Below are 26261 nucleotides of genomic sequence, written 5' to 3'. Positions count from 1 at the left end.
AAGAGAGGAATTGGTTAGACAGTGAAGCGGTGGAGGAAGAAATAAATGTGATGGTAGGGAGGGAGTAAAGAAGTCCCCTGAGGATGGAACAGCATGTGAGAGGTCAGCCCAGTCCTGGGGCGCAGAACATTAGCTAATGCTTTCGTCCAGACTTGAGTAGAGGTGGACTTCAGACATGTTGTCCCATGTGTGATTAAATGGAAATTACATAACACTTTCTAAACCCTCACCATTCGTGAGAGCTGCAGACATAAGGATTTCCTGACAAATTCAAGTTATTTGGGTTTCAAACCATGTCTCACCTATTACTTGTTTCTAACAGGTCCCTGAGATATCCTCAGGAATGGAACAAACATTGCCTTATGTATATGCTTCTCATAGGGAGGCAAATAAAATAGTCTGCTTAAAACAGGTAATATTTACTTGACATTTCATGATGCCAATAAAAAGACTTCCAGAAAGCTTCTAGAAGGAATAGGTCATTTTTAATGCACACAGTACTGCACCCACTGTGGAATAAATCAATAGTTGACCTTGTTCTAGCAGATAAAGAAGAGTTAATAGCTGACCTGAAATCCCACGGTTGCCTAGGTACCAGTGATTGTTATTTGTCTGTATTTACTTTGTGCAAACAGAATATGGCATCAGGCAGTAATGTAAGGAGCTTTAGAAGAGTCTCTTTCTTTGAGTTTAAACAATTGGCAGGATAACTGCCCAGGAAGGTACCTTTAAAAGGGAAGTGTTAATGAAAGATATAAAGTATTCAACAAAATCATACTGATAGCCAAAAAGGCATGATTCCCCAGTCACTGAAACTGTGTTAATAAAACACAAAGCATTCTGCACATTAGGCAGGGAGGATAAAGAGGAGGAGGAAGTAAATGGCAGTGAATATAACTGCAAACTTAAGCAAAGAAGCAGGTGAGAAAGGAGGTGTGCTAATCATGGAGATATTGGTGATGTAGGTTCAGAGAAGGTGGCAATTTTTTACATGCAAAGAGAAAAGATCTAGGTGTAGGTCCAATATAAAATTAGGAAATAGTTGTGTGTTTCTGGGGGGGGGGGAAAACCAAACAAACCCAAACAAAAAAACCACCAGAAAACAAACCAAACAACAAAAAAACCCCAAACATAAAAAACATCAAAAAACCCCCAGCTTGCTGTTTTTATGATGTGACAGGAGGTATTTGTGCTATATCTGGTTTTGTATATAATTTATAACAAAGAAGCATGAGACAGTGCTCGCTAATATTTAAAAACCAGCAGATCTAGATAAGGTATGTCCAAAGATAATAGCCAAAGCAAGAAGCTCTTTTATTCATTAATGTTAATTTTTAGCCAATTCTTGTAAGCTAGGGAAGTTGCAGAAGGCTGGAATGCTGCCCACCAGGATTCACTATTGAAAAAATTCAAAGGGATGACCGAAAGAGCTGTGAACTGATTATCCATATGTTGATCCAAGATAAAAATAACTTTGGAATGTTTTAAAAAACATTAGAATCTGAAGAAATGTTTTAATATCTATTCAGCGTGGCTTTGTATAAGGTCATATACATCTTTTCAGACAAATATTGTCTTGTCTATTTTGACAAGATTGTATAAAGCAATACTGATATAGTTGAACATTGCTCAACCAGTTGAATTCATTCAAGTGACCAATTTTGATTTTTAAGAAAGAATAACTTATCTCAAATAAGCATAACACACATTAGAGGGATTAAAAACCTCTTTAATGATAGATAATAAAAAGTAGTAGTTACTGGGGAGACATCAGTGATCAAGACTGTTTTTAGTGTCAGTTTCCCTAGGGATCTGTTCAGTTGCAGTCCTGTTCAGTATCTGTATCAACCCGTGGCGACAGTACTATTAAAACCTTGCCAGTAAGGTTTGCAGTTAAAAAACTATCTGAGGAGGAGGAAAGAGAAAGATAAGGTTACTGCTAGAGAATGACTTGAAATGCCTGGTTAACTGACAATAAATCCAACAAAAACGTGTTTGATGCAGCTCAGTGCAGAGTACTGAGTATGTGGGAACCGGGCTGTGCTTGAAGGATGGAAAGCTTTCTTTGGAAAACACTGATTTGGAAGAGTACTAGTCATCATTGAAGACAGTTGCTTTAGCAATGCAAAGGGGGGTATCAGGTTGAAGGAGAGATGTGATCTTGCTCATGTTCAAAGTTGAAAAGACTGTGACAGCATAATTTTGTTGAGTTCTGAGATCAGTTTAGGACCAAAAAAATAATCTAGGGCTTGGAAGATGAGTGGCTTTTTGACTGTGTGAGGTGTTGGATACATGATTTACTCAGCTTATTAAAGAAAGGTTGGGAGATGACAAGTCTGTTCTGTACAGGTGCTTATGCATGGATGATACCTACTAATAGGGCTTTTAGGTCTTGTTTACAGCCATAATAAGATTTTCCAGTTGGAAGCTGAGATTTAACACAATTAACCTTGAAATAAGAGAAAAATTCTTAGTCATTTAGGCTAATTTAAACAATGGAGCAACTTAGCAGGGGGTAGAAGAGTTGCCATCAGTGTTAAAAACAATTTAGCACTCCTTTCAAAATCTTACCCAGTTTCCGAGGGGATATTCTTTGGCTAGTGTGTGTAAGGACTCTGACATGAAGGTAGTAGTCTTCTACTTAGCTGCTGGTAGGCTGTCCCCTTCCTTACTGGACTATGTATGCAGATGAAAAGCTCATGTTTCTCTCAACATGTTTCCAGTCCTTTCAGCTTTGTGCTATGATAGTGTCTGTGCTTGCACCTCATGGCTGATAGCTTCAGTCCTTTCCTCTTAGGCTTCAAGAAGCAGTTTTCCTCCCAGTATAAAACTGGCTGGGATACTCTGGTCAGTTCTGGACTTCAGAATCAGATGGACTTCAGAGTCTCCTGGGGAAGGGGGAGGCCAGGTTGGACTGCCTGCAAGAGAAAAATTCATCTGTTCTCAAGCTGAATCATGAACTGCCTCCACAAAAACAAGTGGAGTGGATCGTTTTGGTAGTTCATACAGGTGTCTGTGCACTAAATCCTTCTTATCTGTTGTGAGAGCAACAGTATGAGGAGTCAGAATTGACGTTTCTCAGAATTTACCGTGGTGAAATGCTCTTTGCTCAAGAATCTTCAATCATTTTTAAAAAAGGAGATGTGTAAGATAAAAATGAGGACTATATTGATGACGATTGCAGATGAATGTGGGATAGCACAGTAGAGGGTGTGAATTCTCTCAGGCTCTGGCTTCAGATGGAGACATTGCCTTTTTTTAAAACATGCTCACTGCATGGCTACTACTTGTAGGCTGTTAACTGCTTCTGGTGGGGAACATGAGGAACCCAGTTGATAAAGGGTTTTTGTGCATTATCAGCTACAGCAGTGATAATACATAGCTGTTTTATATAAAGGTGACCATTCTGTCACATTTAATAACTTCAGTTAATGAAGTTATTAATAACTTCATTTATTAAAGGTGACAGAATGGTAGCTACTTTTTTTTTAACATTGGATTTTAAGGGAGGTAATGCTGTTATCGTTTTACTTCTCTAAGTAAATTCATATCTCTACTGCGAGGTTCTTTATGGTGTATGTTTGTGGTAGACCACTGCTTTCTGTGACCCAAGCAATACAGCTCTGGGAGCTCAAATATTTTTGGAAGCTCCTGTTGCTTTCAGATCTCAGCCTCTGGGGAAACACTTTGGCGCTTTGCGCTTCCTAAAATATCTAAGTGGATATAATTTCTCATCCAGCTTTACTCTGGTGTCAAAAGTGCAAAACACCTCCATGAGCCTAGAGTTTGAGGCTAAAGCAATAACAAGCTAGACTACAGCTCTTTCTCACCAAGAATTTGGTAGAATTTTAAGTCTGTATTTGCCAGTAAATAAATTTAAATATACAAGTAATTCATGATACACAAGTATTGGCAATGGCAGAAAACTACTCATGAGGCGTTAAGGTAAGTAGGTAAATAATACGATAGACCAAGAAGCTCTGACCTGCAGTTGTTGATGCATGGTGATGAGGCCTGAAGTACAGCAATAGGAAAGTTGCTGAAAGGGACTCTGCTTTCTGAGTGGTTTGGACATCTGAAGGAGGAATCCTGTCTTCTGGATATCAAGATGTATTCTAGTTTTTTCATCTCTGAATAGTACTGGCCACCGATCACACATAGCAAGTCCTACGTGCCAGTATTGGAGAACAAACATTCTGACACAAGGTGGCCTCTTTGTGATGATTTTTGTTTCCAAGCTCTTCCTACGACGAGAGAGAGCTCCAGCCCTCTCACAGGGCAGGACTTTGTTCCTGCTGATGTTGGTTAGAGTTAGAAGAGAGGCTGCTGTTTATACTGATGTGTTTCACCAGGGCGATTTCTGGAATCACCTTTTGCTAAGGACTCGTATGCTCAGTGCTGCTTGAGCGTCCTGCTTTGCACGGCTACGCTGCGGACCACAGTACTTTTGCGCCTGGGTGCTTGTGCCGCCGCAGCTGTCAGCAGCTATTGTACTGTCTGTCTTGCTCTGCGAAAGCTATGTGCAGACACCAACAGGACATAGAAACTTCTGTAGTGACCATCTGGTGGAAGACAGCGATGACTGGATCATACATTTAAGATTTGTTTAGGATTTCATACGAGTTACTAGAAGAGTCTGCAGTGAGACTGGGCTGAATGTCATTTAGGAAAAAGTGCTGTGCTGTAGCTGGATTTACTTGTGTAGAAGGCCTGGGTAAAAATACATGGAGTTGTCTTTTATAACCCAGTTTTATATGGATTCAGTCTACATGTCTGAGTCCTCTCAAATTGAGTTTTGAATGTATGCTGCTTTTGTAGGCATGGGTCCAGGTGGATGGATTTTCCATGGCAGCGGTACCAGGTTACAGTGCAGTCACACTTCTGGGGATGGCACAAGGCAGGAACAAGGAGCTGGAAATACAGACCTGGAAACTGGCCTGGTGTTAAGATCTCTGGAATGGTACCCTGTGGTACTGTTCACCCCATCTCACTGTTTTGTGTGAAAATCTTTTATTTGTGAGTCAGAGGATAACAAATGACTGAGAAACTATGTCTTTCATAACTTTGTTTGCTGGGATGGCTGTGGTCTGTAAATCCTGTTAGAAATCTGTGCTCTTTGTGTGGCTTCCTTTTAAAGTCTGGTTTCTTAGAAAACATCTGTGTTTTGTTGGGCAACAGGTCAACCCTAATAAAGGCTTGTTGGTGCTTGTTTACTGTCTGTTCAGTTGGTAAACTATGGTAGTGCTTTGGTTTATAAATCCTTAATGCTTCCATCTTCCTGTCAGCAAAGCATACTGGTGTAGCTGGGCTTAATAGGGTTGGCTGTAGCTGGGTTGGCCCCACTATTTTGAAGAGCTTTAAAATCCAGACCCAGATTTAGGTGAGGAAGTTCATGTACTGATAGCAGCATAGCTCTGGCAGGCCCCGTGCTGCCATAACTAAGCACTGACTAATACACGCTACGATGGAGCCAGCTGTTCTCAGCTGAAAGTATATCCCATGGAGCCGGGACCTAGGGTAAGGACGCTCTCTGCAGCATGGGCCTATCCTGCATATGAAATGCTCTTGCTCATGCGCCTCAAGGCTGAGGACCTGAAATGGTTTCCTGCATAGGAGGGTTGGTTTCCTGGCTATTTTGAATTTTGCCCGTCTTTGAGAATGGACTGTTTGGCCCCTTTGAGGTTTAGATAGTTCTCTGCACTCATTTCTAAGTGAATTTTGTAGGGCCAGTGCAAAGCTGCTTGGGCATAGAGAGTTCTCTTGTAGGGATGTGAGGTTGTTGCATGGTGTCTCATGTTACCTTTTTTTGCTTCGTGATTTCTAGAGAATTCGCCTTGTACTCCCTGTTGTTTGCATCCTTAGGGTTAAGTTATTTGTCTGGCACGTTTTGGAGCTGATTTTGAATGCTCTAGACAGGGAGAGGAGGCAGGGCCAGTTGGAACAGAGCATACAGGAGGGGCCCTACCAAACTGTCAGTGCCTTGGAAGGCAAAAGCTCTCTGGTGCCAGATCTCTCAAATTTATTATATGTAATGTAGTTATGGCCTCTGCTGGAAAAATCTGCTGCCTTCATGTCATCTGGGTGGAAAGAAACACACAGCATGTGTATACCTTTCCTTGCGCAATGCCCTTGCATCTATGATAAAGGTACATCACGTTCAAGAAAGAAAATCGGGTTCTGGCCATAGCTGATGTCTGTTGGTATCTTTAAGCCTCTTAAAACTGTTATTTCCAACAGCCCCTGTTGCCATTGTAGAGGAGATGATTCTCATTTACCTTCTTTACAGAAAAGTAACTAAAAGCTGGTACAAGGTCACTCCAGGGAATGAAGCACTAAGATAAAACATGATGCTATAGCTCCTATGCCATGGTATGACTGGAAGTGTGTGTATATCTAGCCATCATATGGCGTGTGCATGAGCAGTTCATGGAGGAGGCTTCTTGCACAACCTGACATGTGATGGGGGATGCTGGCTTCTTGGTCACATAGTAAGCTTTTTAAGTCATGGTGGGGAGCATTTGAGCTGTGTAGTCCTGCAGTGCCTTCTTCAGAGGCTGTGAACACTGCTGAGGATTTTTTTTCCCTGGCTGCTGTGCAGGGTTGTAAGTAGGAGTTCTTGGTAATCATTGAGTGAACAAATCAGGTCTGTGGGCACAGTGATTCATGTCTTCAAGATTAGAGATTAGAGGGTTAGTCCTCATGGATGACCTAAGCATGGTTCTTTTTGTATTTGGCCAGACCGTCTGTCTGCTGGAAAATACAAACATGCCTGTATACATGATTTTAAAAAATTACTATGGGGGCATTTGGTGTTGAGCCTTGTATTTAGATGGCCTAGTATTTTCCATACAAAAATTGTGACCCTTCACTAAGGAGCTCTTAAAATTTCCATTGTTTGCAGTAGGCTGTTGACATTTGGTAGGGCAAGCACCATCAGAGAACAAAGTGCCTTTTTATGTTCCACTAAATTATATTCTGCTTTGAAGGAGATATAAACTGTTAAAATGAACTAGTTCTTTTTTCCTGCTTTCATTCTTCAGGAAAATTCTGGCATGCTACCAAAAAAAAAACTGCCTCCAGTGCTGGACCTGCTGTGACTGTTGCAGCAGCGAGGACGAGAGCCGTGGTGTTAGTAGCTGTCAGAGCAGCTGTGGCAACGGCTGCAGCAGAGTCTTGAAGAGCCCGGTGCACGTCCTCCTGCCTCACAGCCATGCTGCTTTCTTCCAGGGAATTTCATGGAGCAGGAAACCCCTCCCCAGCAAACCTCAGTTGAGCAGTTAGCCCCTGTTGTCTCTGCTGCTTCTCTCCTAAACAGGTCCTTCCCTCCTGCCCCTTCAAACACCCACAACTCCTAGGTAGAGAAGAGATCGGAGCAGTTTGCATGGATGGCTGTAGCCCATTGCAGTAGGTGTCAAGCCTGTGCTCACTGCAACTGCAGGATTTGGTGATCTTAATTCTGTCATCTAGGAAACGATGTACCTCCATCATCTACAGGGCAGGGAGGCAGCTCTGCCACCTCTCACGGAGCTAGGTCAGATCACATGCATCCAGCGTTACTGCCAGCTTTTTGTCAGCCACAAGAAATTAAACATACAAGACAGGATTTCCTGTTGGTGTGGAAACCCTGCGCGGTGAGCTCAGCCGAACGGGGCTGGCAGGCAGCGCTGGCAGTAATACCCGAGGATCCAGGCCCAGCTGGGTGTGGAGAAAGGGGAAGATGGCACGGCATAATTGTGCACCAGAAGCTGCACAGTTTGTTCTCTTTCAAGATGATTCTAATGAGGTAGAAAATGGTGATTTTTGATGGCTTTGAAGATTCTGAAAATAATTTTGGCATTTGCATTTGTCGAGAGCTGGGCTGTTTCAGCGTGTGTGGCAAGGCTAGGCAGCTGAGCTGATCTGTCAGGGACAGATCCTGCTCTTGGGCAGGGTGTGCTGCTTTCCACTCCCTTTTGCTTTTCAGAGCCCTAATGCTCACCTGATCCTTTGAGCCACTTCAGATCAGTAAGTTGTCAAAAACCTTGTATTTATTCCTTTTGTTCGGCTACTTTTTCGCAGGATTCATGAGCTGTATCAGTTTATCTACAGGTGAGAATGAAAACTGGGGCCAGCTTTAGGAAGCTGGTGAGACCAGACAAGGAAGGACAAGGGAGCAGGGACAGCCTTCAGCAGCCGCGAGCTGTTAAATTGGTTCAGCCCGTGTCGTGTAACAACACTCAAATAGTCTACCAAGAAAGCAATCATGACTGATTTTTTTTCATGGCACTGCCCAAGCCATATGCAACAAAGACAACAAAAAGCAATCAATGGCTAATCTCCTTTATAGACAAACCCACACCAAGCATGGGATAGAAATAGAAAATGTATTTTAGCTGTGATTGGCACAGCAGTAATCAAAAGAGGATCCAGCATGGATCAAGCCTAAGCTGTTGAGATGTTGAGGTTTCAAGGAAGATGCATGTTTACATTAGCATTATTTAAACTTCGTGTAACGTGGGATATTGTGAATTCAATTGTTCTTGGGATGAATAGAAGATCAAGTATTGTCTTTTAAACAATAGAACAGTAAAAACAACATCTGTGAACCAACATTTGTAAAAGAATACAACTATCTCCTTTTTAAGAATGGAGAATGGAAGCAGACAGAAACTATAGCTAAAATTGTTGGAAGCATTTTGTTTGCATAAAGACAGTTGTGGAATACTTGTTCAAGGGACTTAATAGCTTTTTATTGCTTTACATATTCAGAGCTTTTCCTCAGTCATCATGGCTCACTTGTAAATGTTCCATGTTTGCAAATCTGGCCACAAGTCTTTCGAGCAGGGCACCCACAAAATGAGCATTATACCTGTTTGACTATGAATGGAAATGTTAATTTAAAAAAAATGACAAATATTATATTAAGAGCACCGTGGCAAAGTGCAGAGTGTCCCAGTGCCCAGAGGCTTTGTTCATCCTCTCCTAACTGTGAAACCATCCTTTCTTTTCTTGTTGACCCTTACTTCATTTGCTACCACCTTTAAATCTTCTGCAAGCAGTGAGATCAAAACCATGTTGATGGAAGCTTTTGTAAATAACGGGGTAGGAAAAATGCTTAGATATAGCATTTGTTGAGTGCAATATACATCTCTAGAATGAAGTCTGCTCTGTATATATGCTCCTGAAGATGAGATCTTAAACCTGTCTTTCTGGAGAGCAGACCTCTAGTTTGGCAATATGACACTGACACTTCTAGAGGACAGAGCATCGTGGGGCTCTGTTGCAGTAGTGATGCTTTTACCTATAGGTTACTGGTTTGAATCTGGCCAGTTCAATAAAAACGTTTTAATGTGTTCTAAGGTGAAGGATGTGATCCATATTTGGTTCCACAGAGTGTGGTAAATCTCCTTTCTAGCTTGTAGCTGTCATTTCCCATTTTTGCTCTGTGCTAAGTAGGGAGCTCTTTGGAACCAGTTGTTGAAACAGTGCAGAGTAGTGGGGCCCTGCTGTCCTTGGGGTCTCCAGGCTGAGGCAGAGGTCAGAATTGCATCATACGTGATAAACTTGCATGGGTTATTGACAGCCACCTGTATGTCACGGGTTGAAGTTGAATGATATTTTTCTGAAAAACAAACTGTTGGGGGTTGGCCATTTTCATGGTTTCTGAGTCTGCCATCAATTCTTTTGAAGGCTTGGAGTTTTGGAAAGTAAAGGGAGGGGGAGAGGAAAGGAGATTTAGGGCTTGGAATCCCTGAGGTTGGGAGTCTTCTGTGACTATCCCCTCCAGAGAAACAAAATCACTGTTAAGTTTCTCTTTGTGATAGCCACTTCAGGAGGAAGATGAAATGCTGAATTACGTTTGAGAAATATTGTTAGATGTCTGAGATGAAATCATATAACCATGTCTTAAATGAAATAGTAGAATGAGGGAAAACAGAATTGTTTAGACCAAAAGGGGGAAGAGAAAAGCCACCTCAAATCCCTAAAATTCTTCTGGAGATTGTTTTTCTTCCTTTAGACTTTTGTGAGAAAACCTGGGGTCTGTGACCAAGAGGATCTGCATGTCCTAACCTGAGAGAACTGGGTCACGTCACTGGGATTTTATGCCTTTGCCTGTATGCTAGAAATGGAAATATTCTCATCTCCCTTCTTGCACTAAGCCAGCCCCCAAAAGGTAGGAAAAATGGATTGCCAAAAATAAATCTTTTTTTTTTTTTTTTTCTTCCCCTTGTCTCTCTGCAGCAATTCGGCAAAATCCTTGATGTAGAGATAATCTTTAATGAGCGTGGCTCCAAGGTAAGTCCTGTTTCTGTACCCGCTTCTCTTGTTTTGATTGCAGAGTAAAAGGCAGTTCATTGCCTAGAGAATATACTCTGTAGAGATCGGCAGGAATTAGCGTGATGGGGGAAGGGAAAAGCTATTTTGGGGGCTATCTCTTGTTGCCTTTGACTCCAGACTCTGAGCATGGTCATTTCTGGGTAGCATGTACAAATGCTCCTAGACACTCCTGTCTGGGATCAGGTTCCCCAGCCTTTTGAACAAACAGGGAGTAAGTCACTTGAGCCTTCATACCAACCCATTCCCATTGCACTAGCAATGGGTGCCCTGTGGGGAAGGCAGAATAAGGTGAAACAGCTTTGTGTGATGGGAGACTGTACGAACAAAGCCTAACCCACCCACCCCCCAACCACGTTTTTGTTGCATTAAAATACTTCTGTAGAAAAGCTGTCATATCTTGTATGTGAAAGGATTTTATTTACTCTATTTTGCAGACCTACTCGGCACTTCCGAGATGCCAACCTTTCACGTTTGAGATATTTGATGCTTAATATAAGCATCCTTATTCCCCTTGCCCTGCCCCATGTGGACCTCTCCCCACTGAATTTGCATTCACACACCTATTTTCATCTTACAGATATATTAAGAGGGAGGTTTTGTTGAGGGTTAATGGTAATTTATTTCTCTGGAGATGAGATTTCAAATGTTGCTCAGGTCAGCTGCAGAGAGATTCAGTGATCTTTGTCCTAATTGGCAATTGGTTCTCATCACGTAACCAGTATCACCACAATGACAAATTGATGTGATTCTCTCTCTGCCCAGGAGGTTCAGCACTGGAATAGCAGGGAGTTTTGCAGGTCAGGAGCGAGGTGCATTGCCAAAGCTCTATGGGGGAAGCTTGCACAGTGCATGTCTATACTCTGCTTGACTTAATCAATGCTAAGATTCCCATTTTCAATTAAAACAAAATTTCCCTCCTCCCCCCACACACGTGTGCGCACATGTGTGCATGCACACAAGAGACTTTGAAGTTGCAATTCAGCTAAGCAGTTTGGGTTTAGAGTCTATGCCTTTCGCTTGCATTTGAGGTTCACAGTCTTAAGGTGGCCTCTTTGCTTCAACATATATTCCGGGGTATGTTCATGTTCAGAGCCCTCTGCAAATTTCCACCCATGTTGCCCAAGATGCATTCTGAAATTCTTCAGTCTCTGTATTAGCTGGAAACCAGAAAGTGGTTGATCTGTATACAGAAGAAATGAGTGTTAGCCCTTTCCCCATCCTTCATTTGTGCTTAATACCATGGTTTTGGTTTTGTTGTTTTTTGTTTTTTGTTTTTTTTTAAATAGTCTGAACAAGTAAACGTCTATATGGCTTAGAGTGTTTTACTTCCCTTTGTGGATAAAAATCTATATGCTTTACCAAAACAATCAGCTATGCTGAGTTTGTAAATAGTTATTCTGCTCTCTGCTGTTCTTCTGATATTTATAGGCCAGAGCTATCTGTGAATTAGTCTTGATTTTAGTAATTTCTATTTGGCTTTGGGAATAGCCTCTGGCCTCTATCAAATCCCTACTTGTTTGGATGTAATTGCAAAAGAAAGAACAAAAATAACTGGCCTGGCCAAGTGGTGAGCTCTGTCCTTCATCCCCCACTGGCTGTGCTTTCCAGAACAGTGTTTTCCTCTCCACACATGAACTTTACTCTCTCTCCCATCCACACAGCCCTGTATTAAACGCCCACGGCTGCCCTTTCCCTTCTAGGCAACACTAACGTTGGAGGCTTTCTGTGGAGACTTGATTTATGACTATGAAAAGTACCTTCTTGTGCACTTGTTAAAGCCCAAGGCTTCTGGTTTTCAGTTAAAACAAAAATTATTGCTGAAGAGTTCCTTGATGAATTTTATCCTGAACCCTTAATAAATATATGAAAAAAGAAAGCAATGCAAAAATATGTTCTTCCAGTCCTTGACCGTGCAGTTTTCTACTGCTTTTTTGTCACCTTACCGCAAAAAGCAGTTGCAAAACTGAGAGCCTGTATGAGGGATGGTGCAGAATCTGAACAGAATGAGAGAACACCCAGAGAGTAATTTTGTGCTATCTTTGCATCCTTCTCTACCCGAAATAATTCCTGTTTTAAAAAGAATGCAAGATTATTCCTGCTTAGCATGAAAATGGGAGGCCCCAGTGTTTGAGTGGGGTGTAGCTGCACGAAGCACCTGGTATTCACATAATAATGGAAAAACAACAGTTTGGTGATCTGATGGTGAAGCAAAGGAAATGGATCTTTCTGGAGGCCACTCACTCACTCTTGGGTTCTTCCTCCACCTTAGGAAAAAAAAAAAAAATCTGAATGCATTTTCCTGCCCTGTGGTTTCCATTCTAATCTAATGATATGAAACCTCTCTCTCTTCTTCTCCTCTTCCTCTCTCTTGGGAATCCGAAAGCAGATGCTCCTGCTGCCTGCCTTGTGCTGTGTTCTCAATGCTCCCTTCCCTTCCCCTGGGTTCCTAAGGGTTGTAGAGTTTTGTGTATATGTTTTGTAAATATTTAAAAGGTACAGTGGTAAATCCTGAACTGCCCTGGGTTCGCCCCCACCCAGTGTACGACGGGGTTGAGCAGCACTTTGTCCCTGCCAAGCTATGGCAGGAGATCTCTGCTGGGATGGCTCGAGTGCTGGTTGGTAGGAGGGACTGGAGGAAGCGTGTGGGTTGCATTCTTCCTTTCGAATCCACCTGAGATGACCAGGCAGTTTTCTTTGGCAGCCTGGGGGAACTATATCAAGCTGGCTGCACCTTCAGGATCTCTGTGTATTTAGGGAGTTTGGTGACCAAAGAGAGAGCAGCGTCTGTCCGTCACAGCCACCTCGCACCTCAGGTCCTTGCGTTTGGCTTAGGAAATGTTACTTGTTGACTTTCTGTATCACAGCAGAGTAGGAGGTAGTTAGTAATTAGTTTTGCTGATTCTCCTCTCAAAGCAATGTGAATTCTTGTTTCCTAACTCGATTTCTGCCCAGATTCAATCTGTTTACCGGGATTATATCAGCCCTGGTAGACTTCACACTGATATTGCTTTGCCATGTATGAGAAACAAGATACAAACTTTAAAACATCCCTTGAATTTCATTTTGTTTTTTTCTTGTTTAATAGAATGACATCAGTCTTCCCTTGATGTGTTCGGGTTTTTTTGCTTGCTTCCAGGAAATTAGCTGTTTGTTTCATTTGTCCTGTTTACCATTACATTTCTAGTTCTGACCCATATAAGTGCCTTTAAATAGCATTCTGCTCATGCTTGCAGTTTACCATGCACTTCACTGAACCGTGAATAAAACACCTCCAGAGGCAGTCGAGAGAGAGAGGATTCCTGCTCCTTTTGTTAGTGGAGATGCATCCTCTAGATGCATATTTTGGCACTGTTGCGCTGAACTGAACAAGTGGACATATTTGCAGAAATAATGCAGTCTGCCTGCGTAACGAGTACCCTGTGGCATTCGTAAAGCTGCAGGGGAAGGGAATCCAAGCTCTTTGCTCATCAGCTGCATACCGTGTGGCATTCCAAGATGTGCCCTTGATGACATTCGGAGACCAAGAGTGCGTAAGCACACAGCAAAATCTTGGCTGAAGAAGGGAGCATTTTTTTTAGATTTGTAAATGGTAAGAGTTCATGTTAGTGCAGATTGCAAGCTCATGGTTTCAGGATCGTGTAAGTTTACGTCCCTCACTGCCTTCCACTTGGGAGACCCAGACCTCCAAGTTCTTGTATAGGACTGAAGTGTCTAGAAGCGCTTCATATTTAATTAAAAAATCGATAGTATAGTAGCTTACATCTGGTCTTCACAAAGAAATTGCATCTATTGGTGAGTGGAGTTCTGTAAGTAAACCTGTGCTAACTAAAAAGCTGTGTGGAAACACTTAGGGTTTTTTTATGTTTGCAGTTAACTGTAGGTTAAGATAAGAATATGAATTTAGGTTTTGGTAATTGTGCCTAAAAGACTGTACGTTTGCACGTGCATTTATTTCTTATTTGAATGGATTAGGTGTTTTGAGTTGAGCCACTCTTGTTCTGGACTTAGTTTCCACTCAGTGAAATATATACAACCCCTTGTTACATAAAAGGAATTAGAGGTCTTGTTTTCATTTTAATTCTATTTTTATAATTTTTGTTCAGATGTCATCAGTTGAGTCAGAAATACAAATAGCATTATTAACACAAAGAGGCTTAATAACAAAATTAAGTACCAGCAACCAGCGTTACTTTCTCAGGTCACCAAATCCCTTTATAATGCCAGTGGCATGAAGCAGACATGACCCGTGTCCTTTTATCCTAGTTCAGTGAAGTACACTGTTATGCCTTCAACTCTGCAGTACTAAACTGATGAGTTAAATTAGTCCATACACTGAACTGGTTTATTTAAGGCTGAAGTTGATGGCTTGATAGTGTAAGCTGATTTACTGCTCCTGTGGGAGTGCCTTCCCAGGAGTGCTCGTTTCACTGTGTAGGGAGTTGAATCCAGGGTGCTAAATTAGCAAAAAACTGATGCAGCAGGGAGAGAGAGAGAGAGAGAAATGAGCTCGTCCTCTGCCAGTTTAGCTAGTTGAACTGACAGACCGCACAGTACGAGCCAAGATCGATCAAGGGGAGGAGGAGGAGCGCACAACCGGGGACAACGCGGGGCCGTGAAGCCCCTGACCTGGCTTGGCTGGAGCTACCCTGAAGCCCCAAGCTCTTGCTGAGCAGCAGTGCTGGCCGGGCTCCCGCCACTCACTCCTGGCCTCTGCCCCCTCCTTGGTTTTACAGGAGGGATTGGCAGTGGAGCAACACAACAAGCTGGACTGGGGAACTGATCCAGCTTAAAAATAGTCCTGCAGGTTTTTTTGAAGGGACATTTATGGTTTTTTTTTTTTTTTAGCCAGATTAATTCCTGCATCTGGTTCACCAGATTGCACAGGTATGTGGACAGGTGCTTTACGCGTGCGTGCCTTAATGCACTCAAAGCTGCAGCTCAGGGGCAGTGAGGAGCTGGAAGAGCTGCTGAAATGGTGGCAGCTTGGTTTATGCCAATTCCCTCGCCAATTTAAAGTGTGCGTTTGTGTGTGTAACTTCAATAATCTTACTGAATTTTGTGCTGTGTTTCTGTCGGTGCATTCAGTCCTGCTCATCTCAGGTGGATTATAGCTGAAACCCTCCTACTCTCTTCAAATCCCTTGGAAACAGGTAGCATAAGCTGCTGTCTCCTTGGCCATTTTTTCAGGCTCCTAAAAGTTTGTTTATTATGGAAATACGGAATGGAATGAAAAAAACAAACAAACAAAACAAAACAAAAACCACAAAAAAACCCCAACCAAACAAAAAAACTTGGTTAAAAACGAGCACAGCAGCGGATGATGGCAAGGCCAGTCGCTGGCTGCATGCTCCAGTGGTACAAGGCAGAGATGATGCTGCTGAGGTGACTGGTCTAAACTCCATGACAAATGAAGGGTTAACAATGCATGGATTTCAAGGGGCTCTGTTTAGTTTCCTTTGGTTTTATTTTCCTTTTTTTTTTTTTTTTTTTTTACTTTATTTTATTTTTTGTTGTTGTTTTTGTTTAATTTCTGTGTTCTGGCCACACCCAGGAGAACCGTCCGCTTTTGATTTCTCCCTTTACGGTTACATGGTAAATTTTCTTTCTCATTCTTCAGAGATGGAAACGTTCAAATACTATATATATATACGTTTATTATTTTTTTTCACTGCTCATCATGCTGCTTGTTATTTATTGCAGAGTCTGAGGCCAGACTAAAAGGGTGGCAGTTACTCGGTCTCTTCAGGCCCTTTGAATAAACCTTTGGGTAAAAAGGGGTTAGTCTGGCGCTGCAAATTACTCACCAGTCCTAAAAATGTTTACTGGGGTTATTTAGCGTTCACTGGATACACTGAGGCGTAAACTTACTTTCTGCTTAGGAGGAGTTCCTGGCAGTTGCTGGTGGAGAGGAATTGTTGAAAATTTCAGCCTTGTTATGATAACAGCCTTATTAAAGCCAAGCTATTTGTATAATCTGAATTTTAGAAACCTCAAGTCTTTTAAGTCTTTTTTTGTTTTTTGGTTTTTTTTGTTTTGTTTTTTTTAACCCAGGATTGTACCTTCCCTTCTCCTGGCTCCATACCTACTACTGTGGAGCAAACCAGTACCTGCTGTAAAGCTAAGCTAGTAAATATTGGTCATCTGCTACCTCTTTTTTTTTTTTTCTTTCTTTTTCTTTTTTTTTTTCTCCAAGGGCAAGACAACCTTGGGAGGGAAAACTGAGAATTGTTTGTTGTATATGTATTTAGGTACAAATTAATCCCTATTCTTTACAGGTCATCTGTGAGAAGGAATTAAAATTATACGTATGTGCTTTTTTTTCTCTCCCACATCAAAAAAATGTATATATAATTGCTAGTTTTTAAACTTAGAAATAACAGAAATGTCAACCATGGCTCACTTATTTTTCCTGATGAAAATTTGAATGTCTTAAGAGATGCATTAAGAAGACAAACCAAGGGGGCACAAATACTGACTCTGCCATAGTCAACAACGTAAAGCATTAATTCAGCATTGACATTAAATGGTTCTCAACAAAGAGAGTCACACAAGCTAAGGACTGATCTGTCAATAAAACAAAAATTGTGGTTAATTAGTTATGTTGTTCAGAATCAGATTAATTCTGTTTTAATTCACATTGTTAATTATTTTCATATAGTCTGCATGTGGATTGTACCCTACCTTGAGTTAACTTATTAAAAATAGTGAAAATTCCTAATCAGTTTAAAGATGTTTAATGATAATGTGGTTTTTAAAATCCCGTACAGACTTCACTAATTGCAAACAAATGTGAATTAAAATCATTTTAGTTTGGTTCTAGCTTGCACAGATTGATGTCTAAAAATTTACCTTCCCTCTGCTCTCCAGCTTTCAGTTCACATCATCACCGAAGACATAAATTTCATTCGGTCTCCACAGGCTTGTCTAGAACAAACAGGAATTTTAATGTAAGAAGAGAAGAGGGAAATAGAGATTCCTGTTGCAGTCTTTCCCTCCCCTCCTCCCCCAACCTTTTAAAGGTGCTTTTTCCCTGTTATATAGAACCAGAGGGAAAGGTATTGCTCTGTTTCTCAGTCCTGCCTTTCTCTGTAGGGGTTCTTTGAAGCAGATGTGATACCCTGTCCCTTCATAATCAACTTTGGTATTACACTCCCCACACACACCCCCCCCCCCCCCCGGTTCCCTGCAATGTATTTGAGAGTTATATGCAGTTGGGCTGTTTTATTAGCCCTGATCTCTTGTAGCTGCAATTTTAATTCATTTAAACAGAAAACTTTTATGCTGTTCTGGAAAAGGCATGGTTTTTATTTATATAGCTTTTTATTTATAGCTGGAGAAATGAAATTATCTGAAGCTTTAGATTATTGGGTTGGAGCCCAAAGGAGCACTCTTGTTGATCTTAACATTGCAGTACTTGGCTAAGTTCTTTTATTATTGCTGTTCGGGGGGGGGGGGGGGGGGAAACAACCCTGCATTTTACAAATGTGTAACAGTTTTGTGCTGGAAACCTAGCTGTGGATGATAAAGGCCAGCATGTGCAAGCGGCTTGGGCTTTTTAAGATTAGTATTGTAAAGACCTTTAAAAAGCACTTGAAGAATGATGGCTTGCTTGTGTCTTGTTGCTAACAGTGCTTAGAAATCAAGATGCCTTTTTTGCGGGAGTTTGGGGTGGGGGTGATCCATACATATCAACCCCGAGCTGCACGGAGGGGGCCATGAGGCTAGCATGCCATTTTCCTGACAAGGCATAGCTGTAGATCACTCACATCACCTTGCTCTCCAGTTAATATCAGGAGTTTCCATTGCATCAAATGCAAGCTTTGTTTTTCCTGCTCCTGAGGATATCAGAGCTGGCAGAGATTACTCTCTGTACATGAAACTGGTATTTGCTTTATACCAAGCCACAGGAGCCATTTACTCCTGTTCTTAAGACACCCTAAAAGCAGAATGCAACAAAGTTTTTTGTTTGGTCCTGCTCTCTGTAATGGCATGAAGAGTATCTCATCACAGTTATCTGTAGTAAGATACCATTTGTTACTAGTTAAAATCCTAATTCACTTAGTCACGTTGGCTCTGTTTTAATGTCAGCGCACTCATCTCTGTGGAAGGACGCATGATCTCGTACCCTGCCCTGTTACGTGACTGCATGAGTTGGCAGCAGCATGAGCATGTAGGACAGGCACGTTGCATGTGCCTTCATGGATGCAGTAAACCTAAATTCATCTAACTAAAGGGACATTTTAGTAGTCCTCGAGCCTTTGTGGTTGCTCAAAGCAGGGCACGTCAATTTTTCTCAAACTTCATGGTCTAACTAGGCAGAGGTTTGTTACTATCCATGGTGCAGAGGTTGCCATCTCAGAACAAAGCCAAGTAAGGTGGGTAGCAGGGTGGGAGGGAGGTAGCAGTAGGTCATCAGCGTCAGATAAAACCTGCCTTTACCGATGAATCGGTATTTAGGTGTTTAGATTTACACTCAAGTCCAACACAGTACTGATAGAGAGGAAAATTTTGAAACTAGAGTATGTGATACTCTCAATCTTCATGTTAAGTAATGCTTATTTGATGGTGCCGCCTAGAAGCCCTGCGTACTTTCAGGGCCCCTTGCGTTATTAGGGGAGTTACAGGCATAGGAGTAGACATCAGCGGTGCCCCGAAGAAATTACAAGGGATGCTTTACAATCAGCCCTTCCTCTCAGCAGTTTTCTAAGGTAGGTAATTATTATTGTCTCCATTTTACAGGTGGGAAAAGCAAGGTTCAGTGTTTTGATATGCCCAAAGCTTCGCAGAATTCCTGGTGCCAGGCGTGAACTCAGATCGCTGCTTGCTCTCGTAGCAGTTTCTCAAGAGAACGAAGTGCTGCTCAGTGTCGATGTCCTGTACTCTGTCTGGGGTGGGCGGGGGGTCCTGCAAAGCATGCCTGTTAATTAGCAGAGGGGAGAGAAGCCCGGCTTGGGCTTGACCAGCTTGCCTATGTTGGAGCAGGGTTTAGTGTCTTTAAACAAACAAACAAAACAAACAAAAAAATTGTCTCGAGTAACTTTGTACTTCTTTTTTGGTCTGGCCTCAATTGCTTTTATGTTTTCTTTTTTTTAATTACTCTTATTATTCTTATTATGATTACAGTTCCTTTATTTTATCAAATTTAATTTCTTTCATTTATGAAACATGCATGAACCAACAATGTGACTCTAGGAGGTTATTGCTGAGTTGTGCTGATGTCAATTTCATACTGTGATATTTTTTCTCTATTTACCTAGAGATCAGTATTTCAATATATAACGATGTGCATGTTTTCCCCCCTTCTCCCGCTGCATGCAGGGATTCGGGTTCGTAACTTTCGAGAATAGTGCTGATGCAGACAGGGCCAGGGAGAAATTACACGGCACCGTGGTAGAGGGCCGTAAAATCGAGGTGCATGTCTTCAGTAATTCAATTTCTTCTTTATATTTATTATTTTGATTTCTTTTTGTGTCTTGCCTCACTTATTTCACATTTGGATCCCAGTCTCGTGTGTGCGTGTGTGTTTGTGTCTGTGTCCTTCACCTCCCTGCACTGAAATGTATAAAAGTTTACACCCCTTATGGAATATTTTTATTGTTGTTTTGGGTATTTTTTTCTTTTCTTTCTTCTTTTATTAAGTTTTTTTCCCACCCACTCCAAATTTTTGCCCTTCTGCTGTCTTGATTTTTCCTTTGCTTCAGTTTGCGAGGCTCCGATTTCCTGTTACCAGGCCTGAACAAAACTAACTGAAAGAGTACTGTCCGACTTCTAACTCTGTGTCCAAAAAAGAAAGCAGGGGGCCAGCCAGTATCCTCTCTTTCCTCCGAGGCCAGTTCTCCTCCACGCAAGTGTGAGATGATGCCCATGGTGGGAGGGGAGGGGAGATACGGGGCAGAAGCCCCGAGTGGGCTGTGCTATACACACCGCTGGTTTCTTGACCTGCCCGCGGTCAAGAGTCTGCTCGGTGAAAGCTAATCCTTAAAGTTTCTAGCTCTCGCCGCAGGGGAGTTGAAGGGTTAATGTTGGCTGGCCAACATGGCCATATATCGGGCATGCCTGGTGTTGACCAGTTTGGTGTTCCACTGTGTTGAAGGCTAACTGGCGTCTTCCCTCTCTCCCTCTTTCTTAAAAAAAAAAAAAAAAAAAAAAAAGTACAAATATTAAAACAAAAAAAGCCGCCGTTTTTGAGTAAGATGTCTGCATATTTTGCTTTTTTTTTGTTTTGTTTTTTTATTTCCCTTTTCAATGGTTTAGCGTTTAGGGCCCTTCACTTGACTCACTCTTTCCATGGTAACTATACACAATGCTGGCGATGGTACGAGTTGGCGGTAAGTGAAACAAAAGCGCTAGAGAAGAAGCTTTTTTTTTTTTAAATTTTTCTTAAAATTACAAAAAACCAAAATTAAATAAGAAAGAAAAAATCCATCTGCCATCTCACATTAACACTACGAAATGTGATTTGACTTGTTGTCCCCACCCACCTCCTTCCCCCTTCTCCCCCTTTTATTTTCAATGCTGTTGAGTAATGCCGCCTGGATTTTGGATGTACATATCGTTTTGTAGCAGTCTGAGCTGTTTGATTACTGACTTCATGGTGATTTCCCCTTGCACATCTTACTCAGAGTTACTGAACTCCAGTTTGGCTGGTTTTTATTAATGCACCCATTTCCTCTTCTCTCTCTCCTGCCCCTTCTTTCTGCTGCTCTCTTTCTGAGACCTGTTTGTAGCTGTTACTGTTTGTTTTCTCTCTTTTTCTTTCTTTCTCTCTCCCCCTCCCCAGTTTATTTCTTTACTTGGTTAAATGCAGCTGTTGGTCTCTTTGCTGACTGGTGGTTTCTGATTGGTTCTGGCAATTTTTCCTTTAAGTGCTTGTGTTGCACTTTGCTGTAGCAGCTGATTTCAGGCACTCGCTCCATCTTAATGATTGTCTGTGAGACCCTATCTCCTCCCTCCTCCCCTCCCCACCCCCTGAATCAATTGTGGTTTGGTTTTTTTTTTTTTTCCTTTCTTTTATCTGTGTGTGTTTAACTGCATGCTCTCAGTCTCATCATTGTTGTTTTCCATTCTTTCTTTTTAAATGTGTAATGTTTCTATTGTTTTGGGGCTGAAACGAGAGTAAATGTAGCTCCAGACTCCCCACCCTGAGTACACTCACCATCCACAAGTCTCAAGGGCCCGAGGCAGCTTTTATTTTTATATCAATATTTTTTTTCTTCTTCACCCTAGCCTCAATTCCCATTTGGCATGGGTTTTGATAAATTATTGATGTTGTATAAAGACTTCACCCTCCTTGCAAGAACTTTGAGGCTGTCTGACACGGGGCTGCAGTAACTTGGCTTCCAAACTGGTCCATCTTTTCTTTATCAGCACCATCTCTGTGGTAACACCCCACTTGCTTGAGCAATCAAACTGCTTGGAACTATGCAGAGCTCTGTAAAGAGGGTGGAGGGCACAATAAAACCAAAAAAAGACCCAGGTCTACTGCTATGTATTTATTCTTTTTGCTCCATGACATTTGTGACAAGGAAAAAATAATCTGGAAAAAGATGTGAAAATGATGGGGAGGACATCGGTGAACGTAGACTGTCCAAACGCTTGGGTGGCGTTCCAGAAATCTCCTCAAGCCTTGGGAGTTCAAATCTAATGCTGACGGACTCCAGGCTATCTTTTTCTATCTAAAAAGTATGCCTGCCAGCGATCTGCTGGGCCCCAATCCCAACAGTGAGCTTGAGAAACAAATCAGCTTGTCCATCACCTGGTTCAGTTCCCCTGCCCTGGGCTGCAGAAGTTATCGCTGCCTCTCAGCCAGAACCTGGGCAAAACCTCCAAAGTTTTGTCCTTTCGATCAATGAGCTGAAAATAAGCACGTGCCAAGGGGTGGTAGGGCGGCGGAGAATCTGCACTTTACTCTCGTTGGCCTTTTGTTTAATGCATAATTTTAAAGTGCCATGTTTAGCTGTAACTTCTATAATTAAATGGCAACTGTTAAAAGTAATTTAAAGATTGCATTCTTGTAAAATTAGTTGTTTAATTTTTTTTTTTGCTCAGAGAAGTATAGTGTGTGTGTGTGTGTGTTATCTGAGAGTTTTCCATCGTTTTCCCTAATGTCCTATGCTTCCTTCCCTCTCCTCCCCCTCCCCTTTCTTACTTTTAGGTTAACAATGCCACAGCGCGAGTGATGACCAATAAGAAGATGGTCACACCTTACGCAAATGGTAAGAGAGACTGTACTAATGATGAGCTGAAAGGTTTGAAGGAAGACAAAAGCTTCCTGGTGAGGGAAAAGTCACGGCCTCTCCTCAGGACCAAAACAAAACAAAACAAAACAACAAAAACTGCTCAAACCCTAATTTGTAGTGTCATTCTTCAGAATAATACCTAAGCGTTTATGGAGGAATACCATGTTAGAGGTGGAGAAGTGGGGACAGAGGAGTAGTGACATGCCCAGCGTGGCCAAGCTAGGAAAAGAAGCGAAGGACCGATAGGTTTCCTGCCACTACTGGAAGCGGATGCTGTACAGTGGGACGTGCAGTACTCCTGAGTCTCATTGCCATCACATAGATACCTAAACAGGAATGCAGAAGCATAACTTAGGATACAGAATTGGATATATCTCAGTTTAGGTTCTAACTGTAAAAGTACAGCTGTCCGCAAGCAGCCGGGAAAACAGAGGCATTGCGCTGCTTGTTTGCTCGCTTCTTGTTACGGACTGTGCCTGTGCTCAGTCGTTTTCCAGTGAACCTGAATAGAGAAAGACCAAGTTGTTTGGGTAATGAAGAATCCTGTTTCATGAGGATATCTTGGTTTTTCTGTCTGTGCAGTAATTTTATTGCATAGGCATATATAGCATAAAAAGTCATTCTCCTGACAGAACTGAATGCTGCTTTGATACAGATTTTGAATCTGAGTCTTTGTCCTGAAACAGGCAGAAAAATTCTTTTTGGTCTGAAAATGTTCCCAAACAGCTTCAACAAGGCAGGAAGCTGTATATAGGTAGTTGCTAGTGTGAGAATCTGTTTTGATTACCACGTAAGACTCAGAAGATAGGAATTTTATTTGTGGCTCTGCTACTAACTTGTTGTGTGGCTCTTGGCAAATAAATTTTTTTTGATTACAGAACTGGGGAAACAGGGTCAGGCAGAAAGGCTGGAATTCTGAGTCTCTGTGTCTGAAAGGAACCAGGAGATTTTGTAGTAAAAGGCATCGCAGCCATATTGTGCTGTCCTGAAAAAAAAGGGCAGAAAAATGCGTATGACTATTTGGTAACAAAACTTGGCTTACTTGTGAAACCCTAATAACGGGCAGGAATATTTTGCTTTCACAGCCAGCAATTTAAAGCCAGCTTTAAAGCTATGCAAAGGTATTTAGTATTAGGCCAGGCTTAAGGCATACAGATGAGTGGCCGTACGACTGTTACTAAATTTGAGGGTTGATCCCAGTCCTCTCACTGCCACCACTCACGTGTGTATTTTGCTGTCAAGGTGGGCAGCGCAGCAGCAGCGTGCCCGGTCTTGCGGAGGGAGCGTGCATCGCATCTGTCGTTGATACTCTGCCAGCAGATGAAGGGGTGGTGTTGATGAGCTGCAGTTCACAAAGTTGTTCATATGGTTTCTAGGCTGGTTTGAGGTGTTAAAGTGCAGTAAGCGCATCAGGACTTCAAAACAGAGGAAGGGTATGGATTTATTTAAATAAAAACACCTGTGTCATTGCTAGCTGAACAGCTGAGATCTTTCCTGAAAGGAATGCTTTGTGGAAGCCATCCCAGATCATGATGTTAGCTTTATGCCCCTTTCTTCTCTCCCCACATAGAAAGGTAGGGGGGGAAGACAAATACGTTTCTAGATCTGACTGGGAAATGTGTTCCTCCTCAAACCCTGCAATGACTTCTTTAAGCACTATTCTCTTGTAGGTTTTAAGTTGATGATTTGCAGTTATTGCCAATTATCCAGATGACATTAAAATCAGTTCTCTGGGAAGGCTTTCACCTGAAAAGCAGCATAAAGAAGACAGGAAATACTAAAATAACGCAGAGAGGAGAAAATGTGAGCTGAATAGACTGATTTGCTTTTCTGCACCGTAGTCGTGTAATTCAGTTAGTGAGGAAATTCAGACACTGTTGCTTTTTAGCAGATCTATAGCAAATAAGAGAGAAGGGTGTTTTGAGAATCAAAGGCTATAAATTGACTTGCCCAGGATGACAGTCTGGGCCGGTGGCTTTAGAGAGTTTCTGGATCCTCAGCGTTCCTGGTGAAAGCAGGGAGGAGGTGGAGGAGCTGGCAGCAAGGTTCACGCAGGGAACGCAGGGTCGCACGGTGCTCGTGGCGAATATGCATATAAGGTAGTTGGCATTCCCTCAGCGGCGCCTCTGCTGTGCTGCGCATCAGCTGATGTTTTGCTGTTCCCTCCAATACAGTGACCTGTACCTAGAACTTGACATTAGAAAAAGGCAGTTGGCCTCCATCTACACCAAGGAGGATTGAGGCAAAGCAGAAATTGGAAAGAGCTGTGCATGTGAAGCTGGGGTGCACGCAAGAGACCGTTCCCCCTACCCACGCTGCCCGCTCCTTCTCTTGGTGTAGATTTTGGCATTCACTGCAGTCTTTGTTGTTTCAGGTTGGAAGTTGAGTCCTGTGGTTGGAGCGGTGTACGGCCCTGAGTTATATGCAGGTAGAGCTTAAGTAGACACTTCCACTTCTGCCATTTAACTGCAGTGGTGTTTGTTTGTGTTCTCAATCTGCTGTTTCTTTATAACCTTTTTACGTTTTTTTGTTTTCTTTTTTTCTTTTTTTTTCTTTTTTTTTTTTATTCTTTTGAAAATTAAATTAGCGTCCAGCTTTCAAGCAGATGTCTCGCTGGGCAATGACGCCGCAGTGCCCCTGTCAGGAAGGGGGGGTATTAACACTTACATTCCTTTAATCAGTAAGTAGCCCCCATTGGCCCCTGTATTGTTACTGTGCTTGAGTTAATAATGACCTGTTACCCTTCTTCTCTCCAGTCTGTATAATATATACTTGAAAGGATGGGTCTTGCTGGGAAAGAGTGTACCTTGAGCCAAAGTATACTGTGCAGTGGCTGTAACTTGTTCATCTGCAGTGTGTTTCTGTACTGGTGGATGGGTCTTTCTGAGCGATGAGGAGGCTGCAGAAGAAGGGGAGGGTGTGTGTGAGGAACAGGCCATTCCCTTGCCCCCCTCCCCCTTTTGAAATCAAAGAAACCAAACAGACAAATCCCTAAAGTACATATTATACAAGCTGCTAAAGCGCGAGTCTGCAGGGCCCCCAGTGGCATGCACCTGGACGCACGTTGGGTTGGGTTTGCGCCCTGGGACTCCTTCCCTCTCGGTATCTGTTTATTACGTGTTTGCAGATGCCTCTGAGGTTTTACATCATTTCATCACGAGCCAGTTTACTCCAGTGTAAAGCGTAATAAAGCAGGCCTCGCTATACATGGAGCCAGTTATTGGTCACGCTTGTTAAATGAAGGTGGGCTCTCAGTAAACTGGCACTCTATGGGAAATATCTGCTGCTGTTATATGGGCTATCTTGTCTTTCAGGCTTTAAAATGAACATACAGAGGATTGGGTGGCAAAGAGTGGGAGGGGAAAGGAGGGAAGAGACTGATGTAAGTTGGTTGATTTTAAGGGCCTCTTGACAAATTATTTTAAAGAGCCTCTGCAGTTTTGGAAGAGCCGCCTGCTATATTGATAGTAACTCTCTGCGCTTCTCGGACTCTAACCAGACTGCATGGCGGTGTAAAAGGCGGCGGGGGGGAGGTTTGTACCCTGTTTGTGGTGGGTGAGGCATGCCAAAGCATTAACCTCTTGCATGCCAAACCTCTCTGCAACCCCTCTTCCCCCAAAGGCCATGGTGTAGCAGGAAGTATGTATCGGATGCTTGCTGGGTTATAAGCATGCCCCTCTGCAGGATTGATGCAAAATGTCCCAC

At 42.3% G+C, this 26261-nt stretch overlaps 1 protein-coding gene across 1 annotated transcript in view; it reads left to right on the top strand.

The window, feature by feature from the left end:
• RBFOX2 (RNA binding fox-1 homolog 2) overlaps positions 1 to 26261 on the top strand; it is a gene marked incomplete at its 5' end in the record, with an annotated part of 168826 nt that overhangs the window by 126894 nt on the left and 15671 nt on the right. Inside the window, 5 exons of the mRNA XM_082308769.1 lie at positions 10222 to 10275; positions 19636 to 19728; positions 22472 to 22532; positions 24931 to 24984; positions 25144 to 25236. Coding sequence (XP_082164895.1) covers positions 10222 to 10275; positions 19636 to 19728; positions 22472 to 22532; positions 24931 to 24984; positions 25144 to 25236 — 355 coding nt within the window. The remainder of the gene's footprint in view (positions 1 to 10221; positions 10276 to 19635; positions 19729 to 22471; positions 22533 to 24930; positions 24985 to 25143; positions 25237 to 26261) is intronic.

The sequence above is a fragment of the Platalea leucorodia genome, assembly GCF_965183815.1.
Source record: "Platalea leucorodia genome assembly, chromosome: 4".
Taxonomy (NCBI): domain Eukaryota; kingdom Metazoa; phylum Chordata; class Aves; order Pelecaniformes; family Threskiornithidae; genus Platalea; species Platalea leucorodia.
Note: the sequence above shows the minus strand (reverse complement) of the source record. Positions and strands in the feature narration are given on the sequence as shown.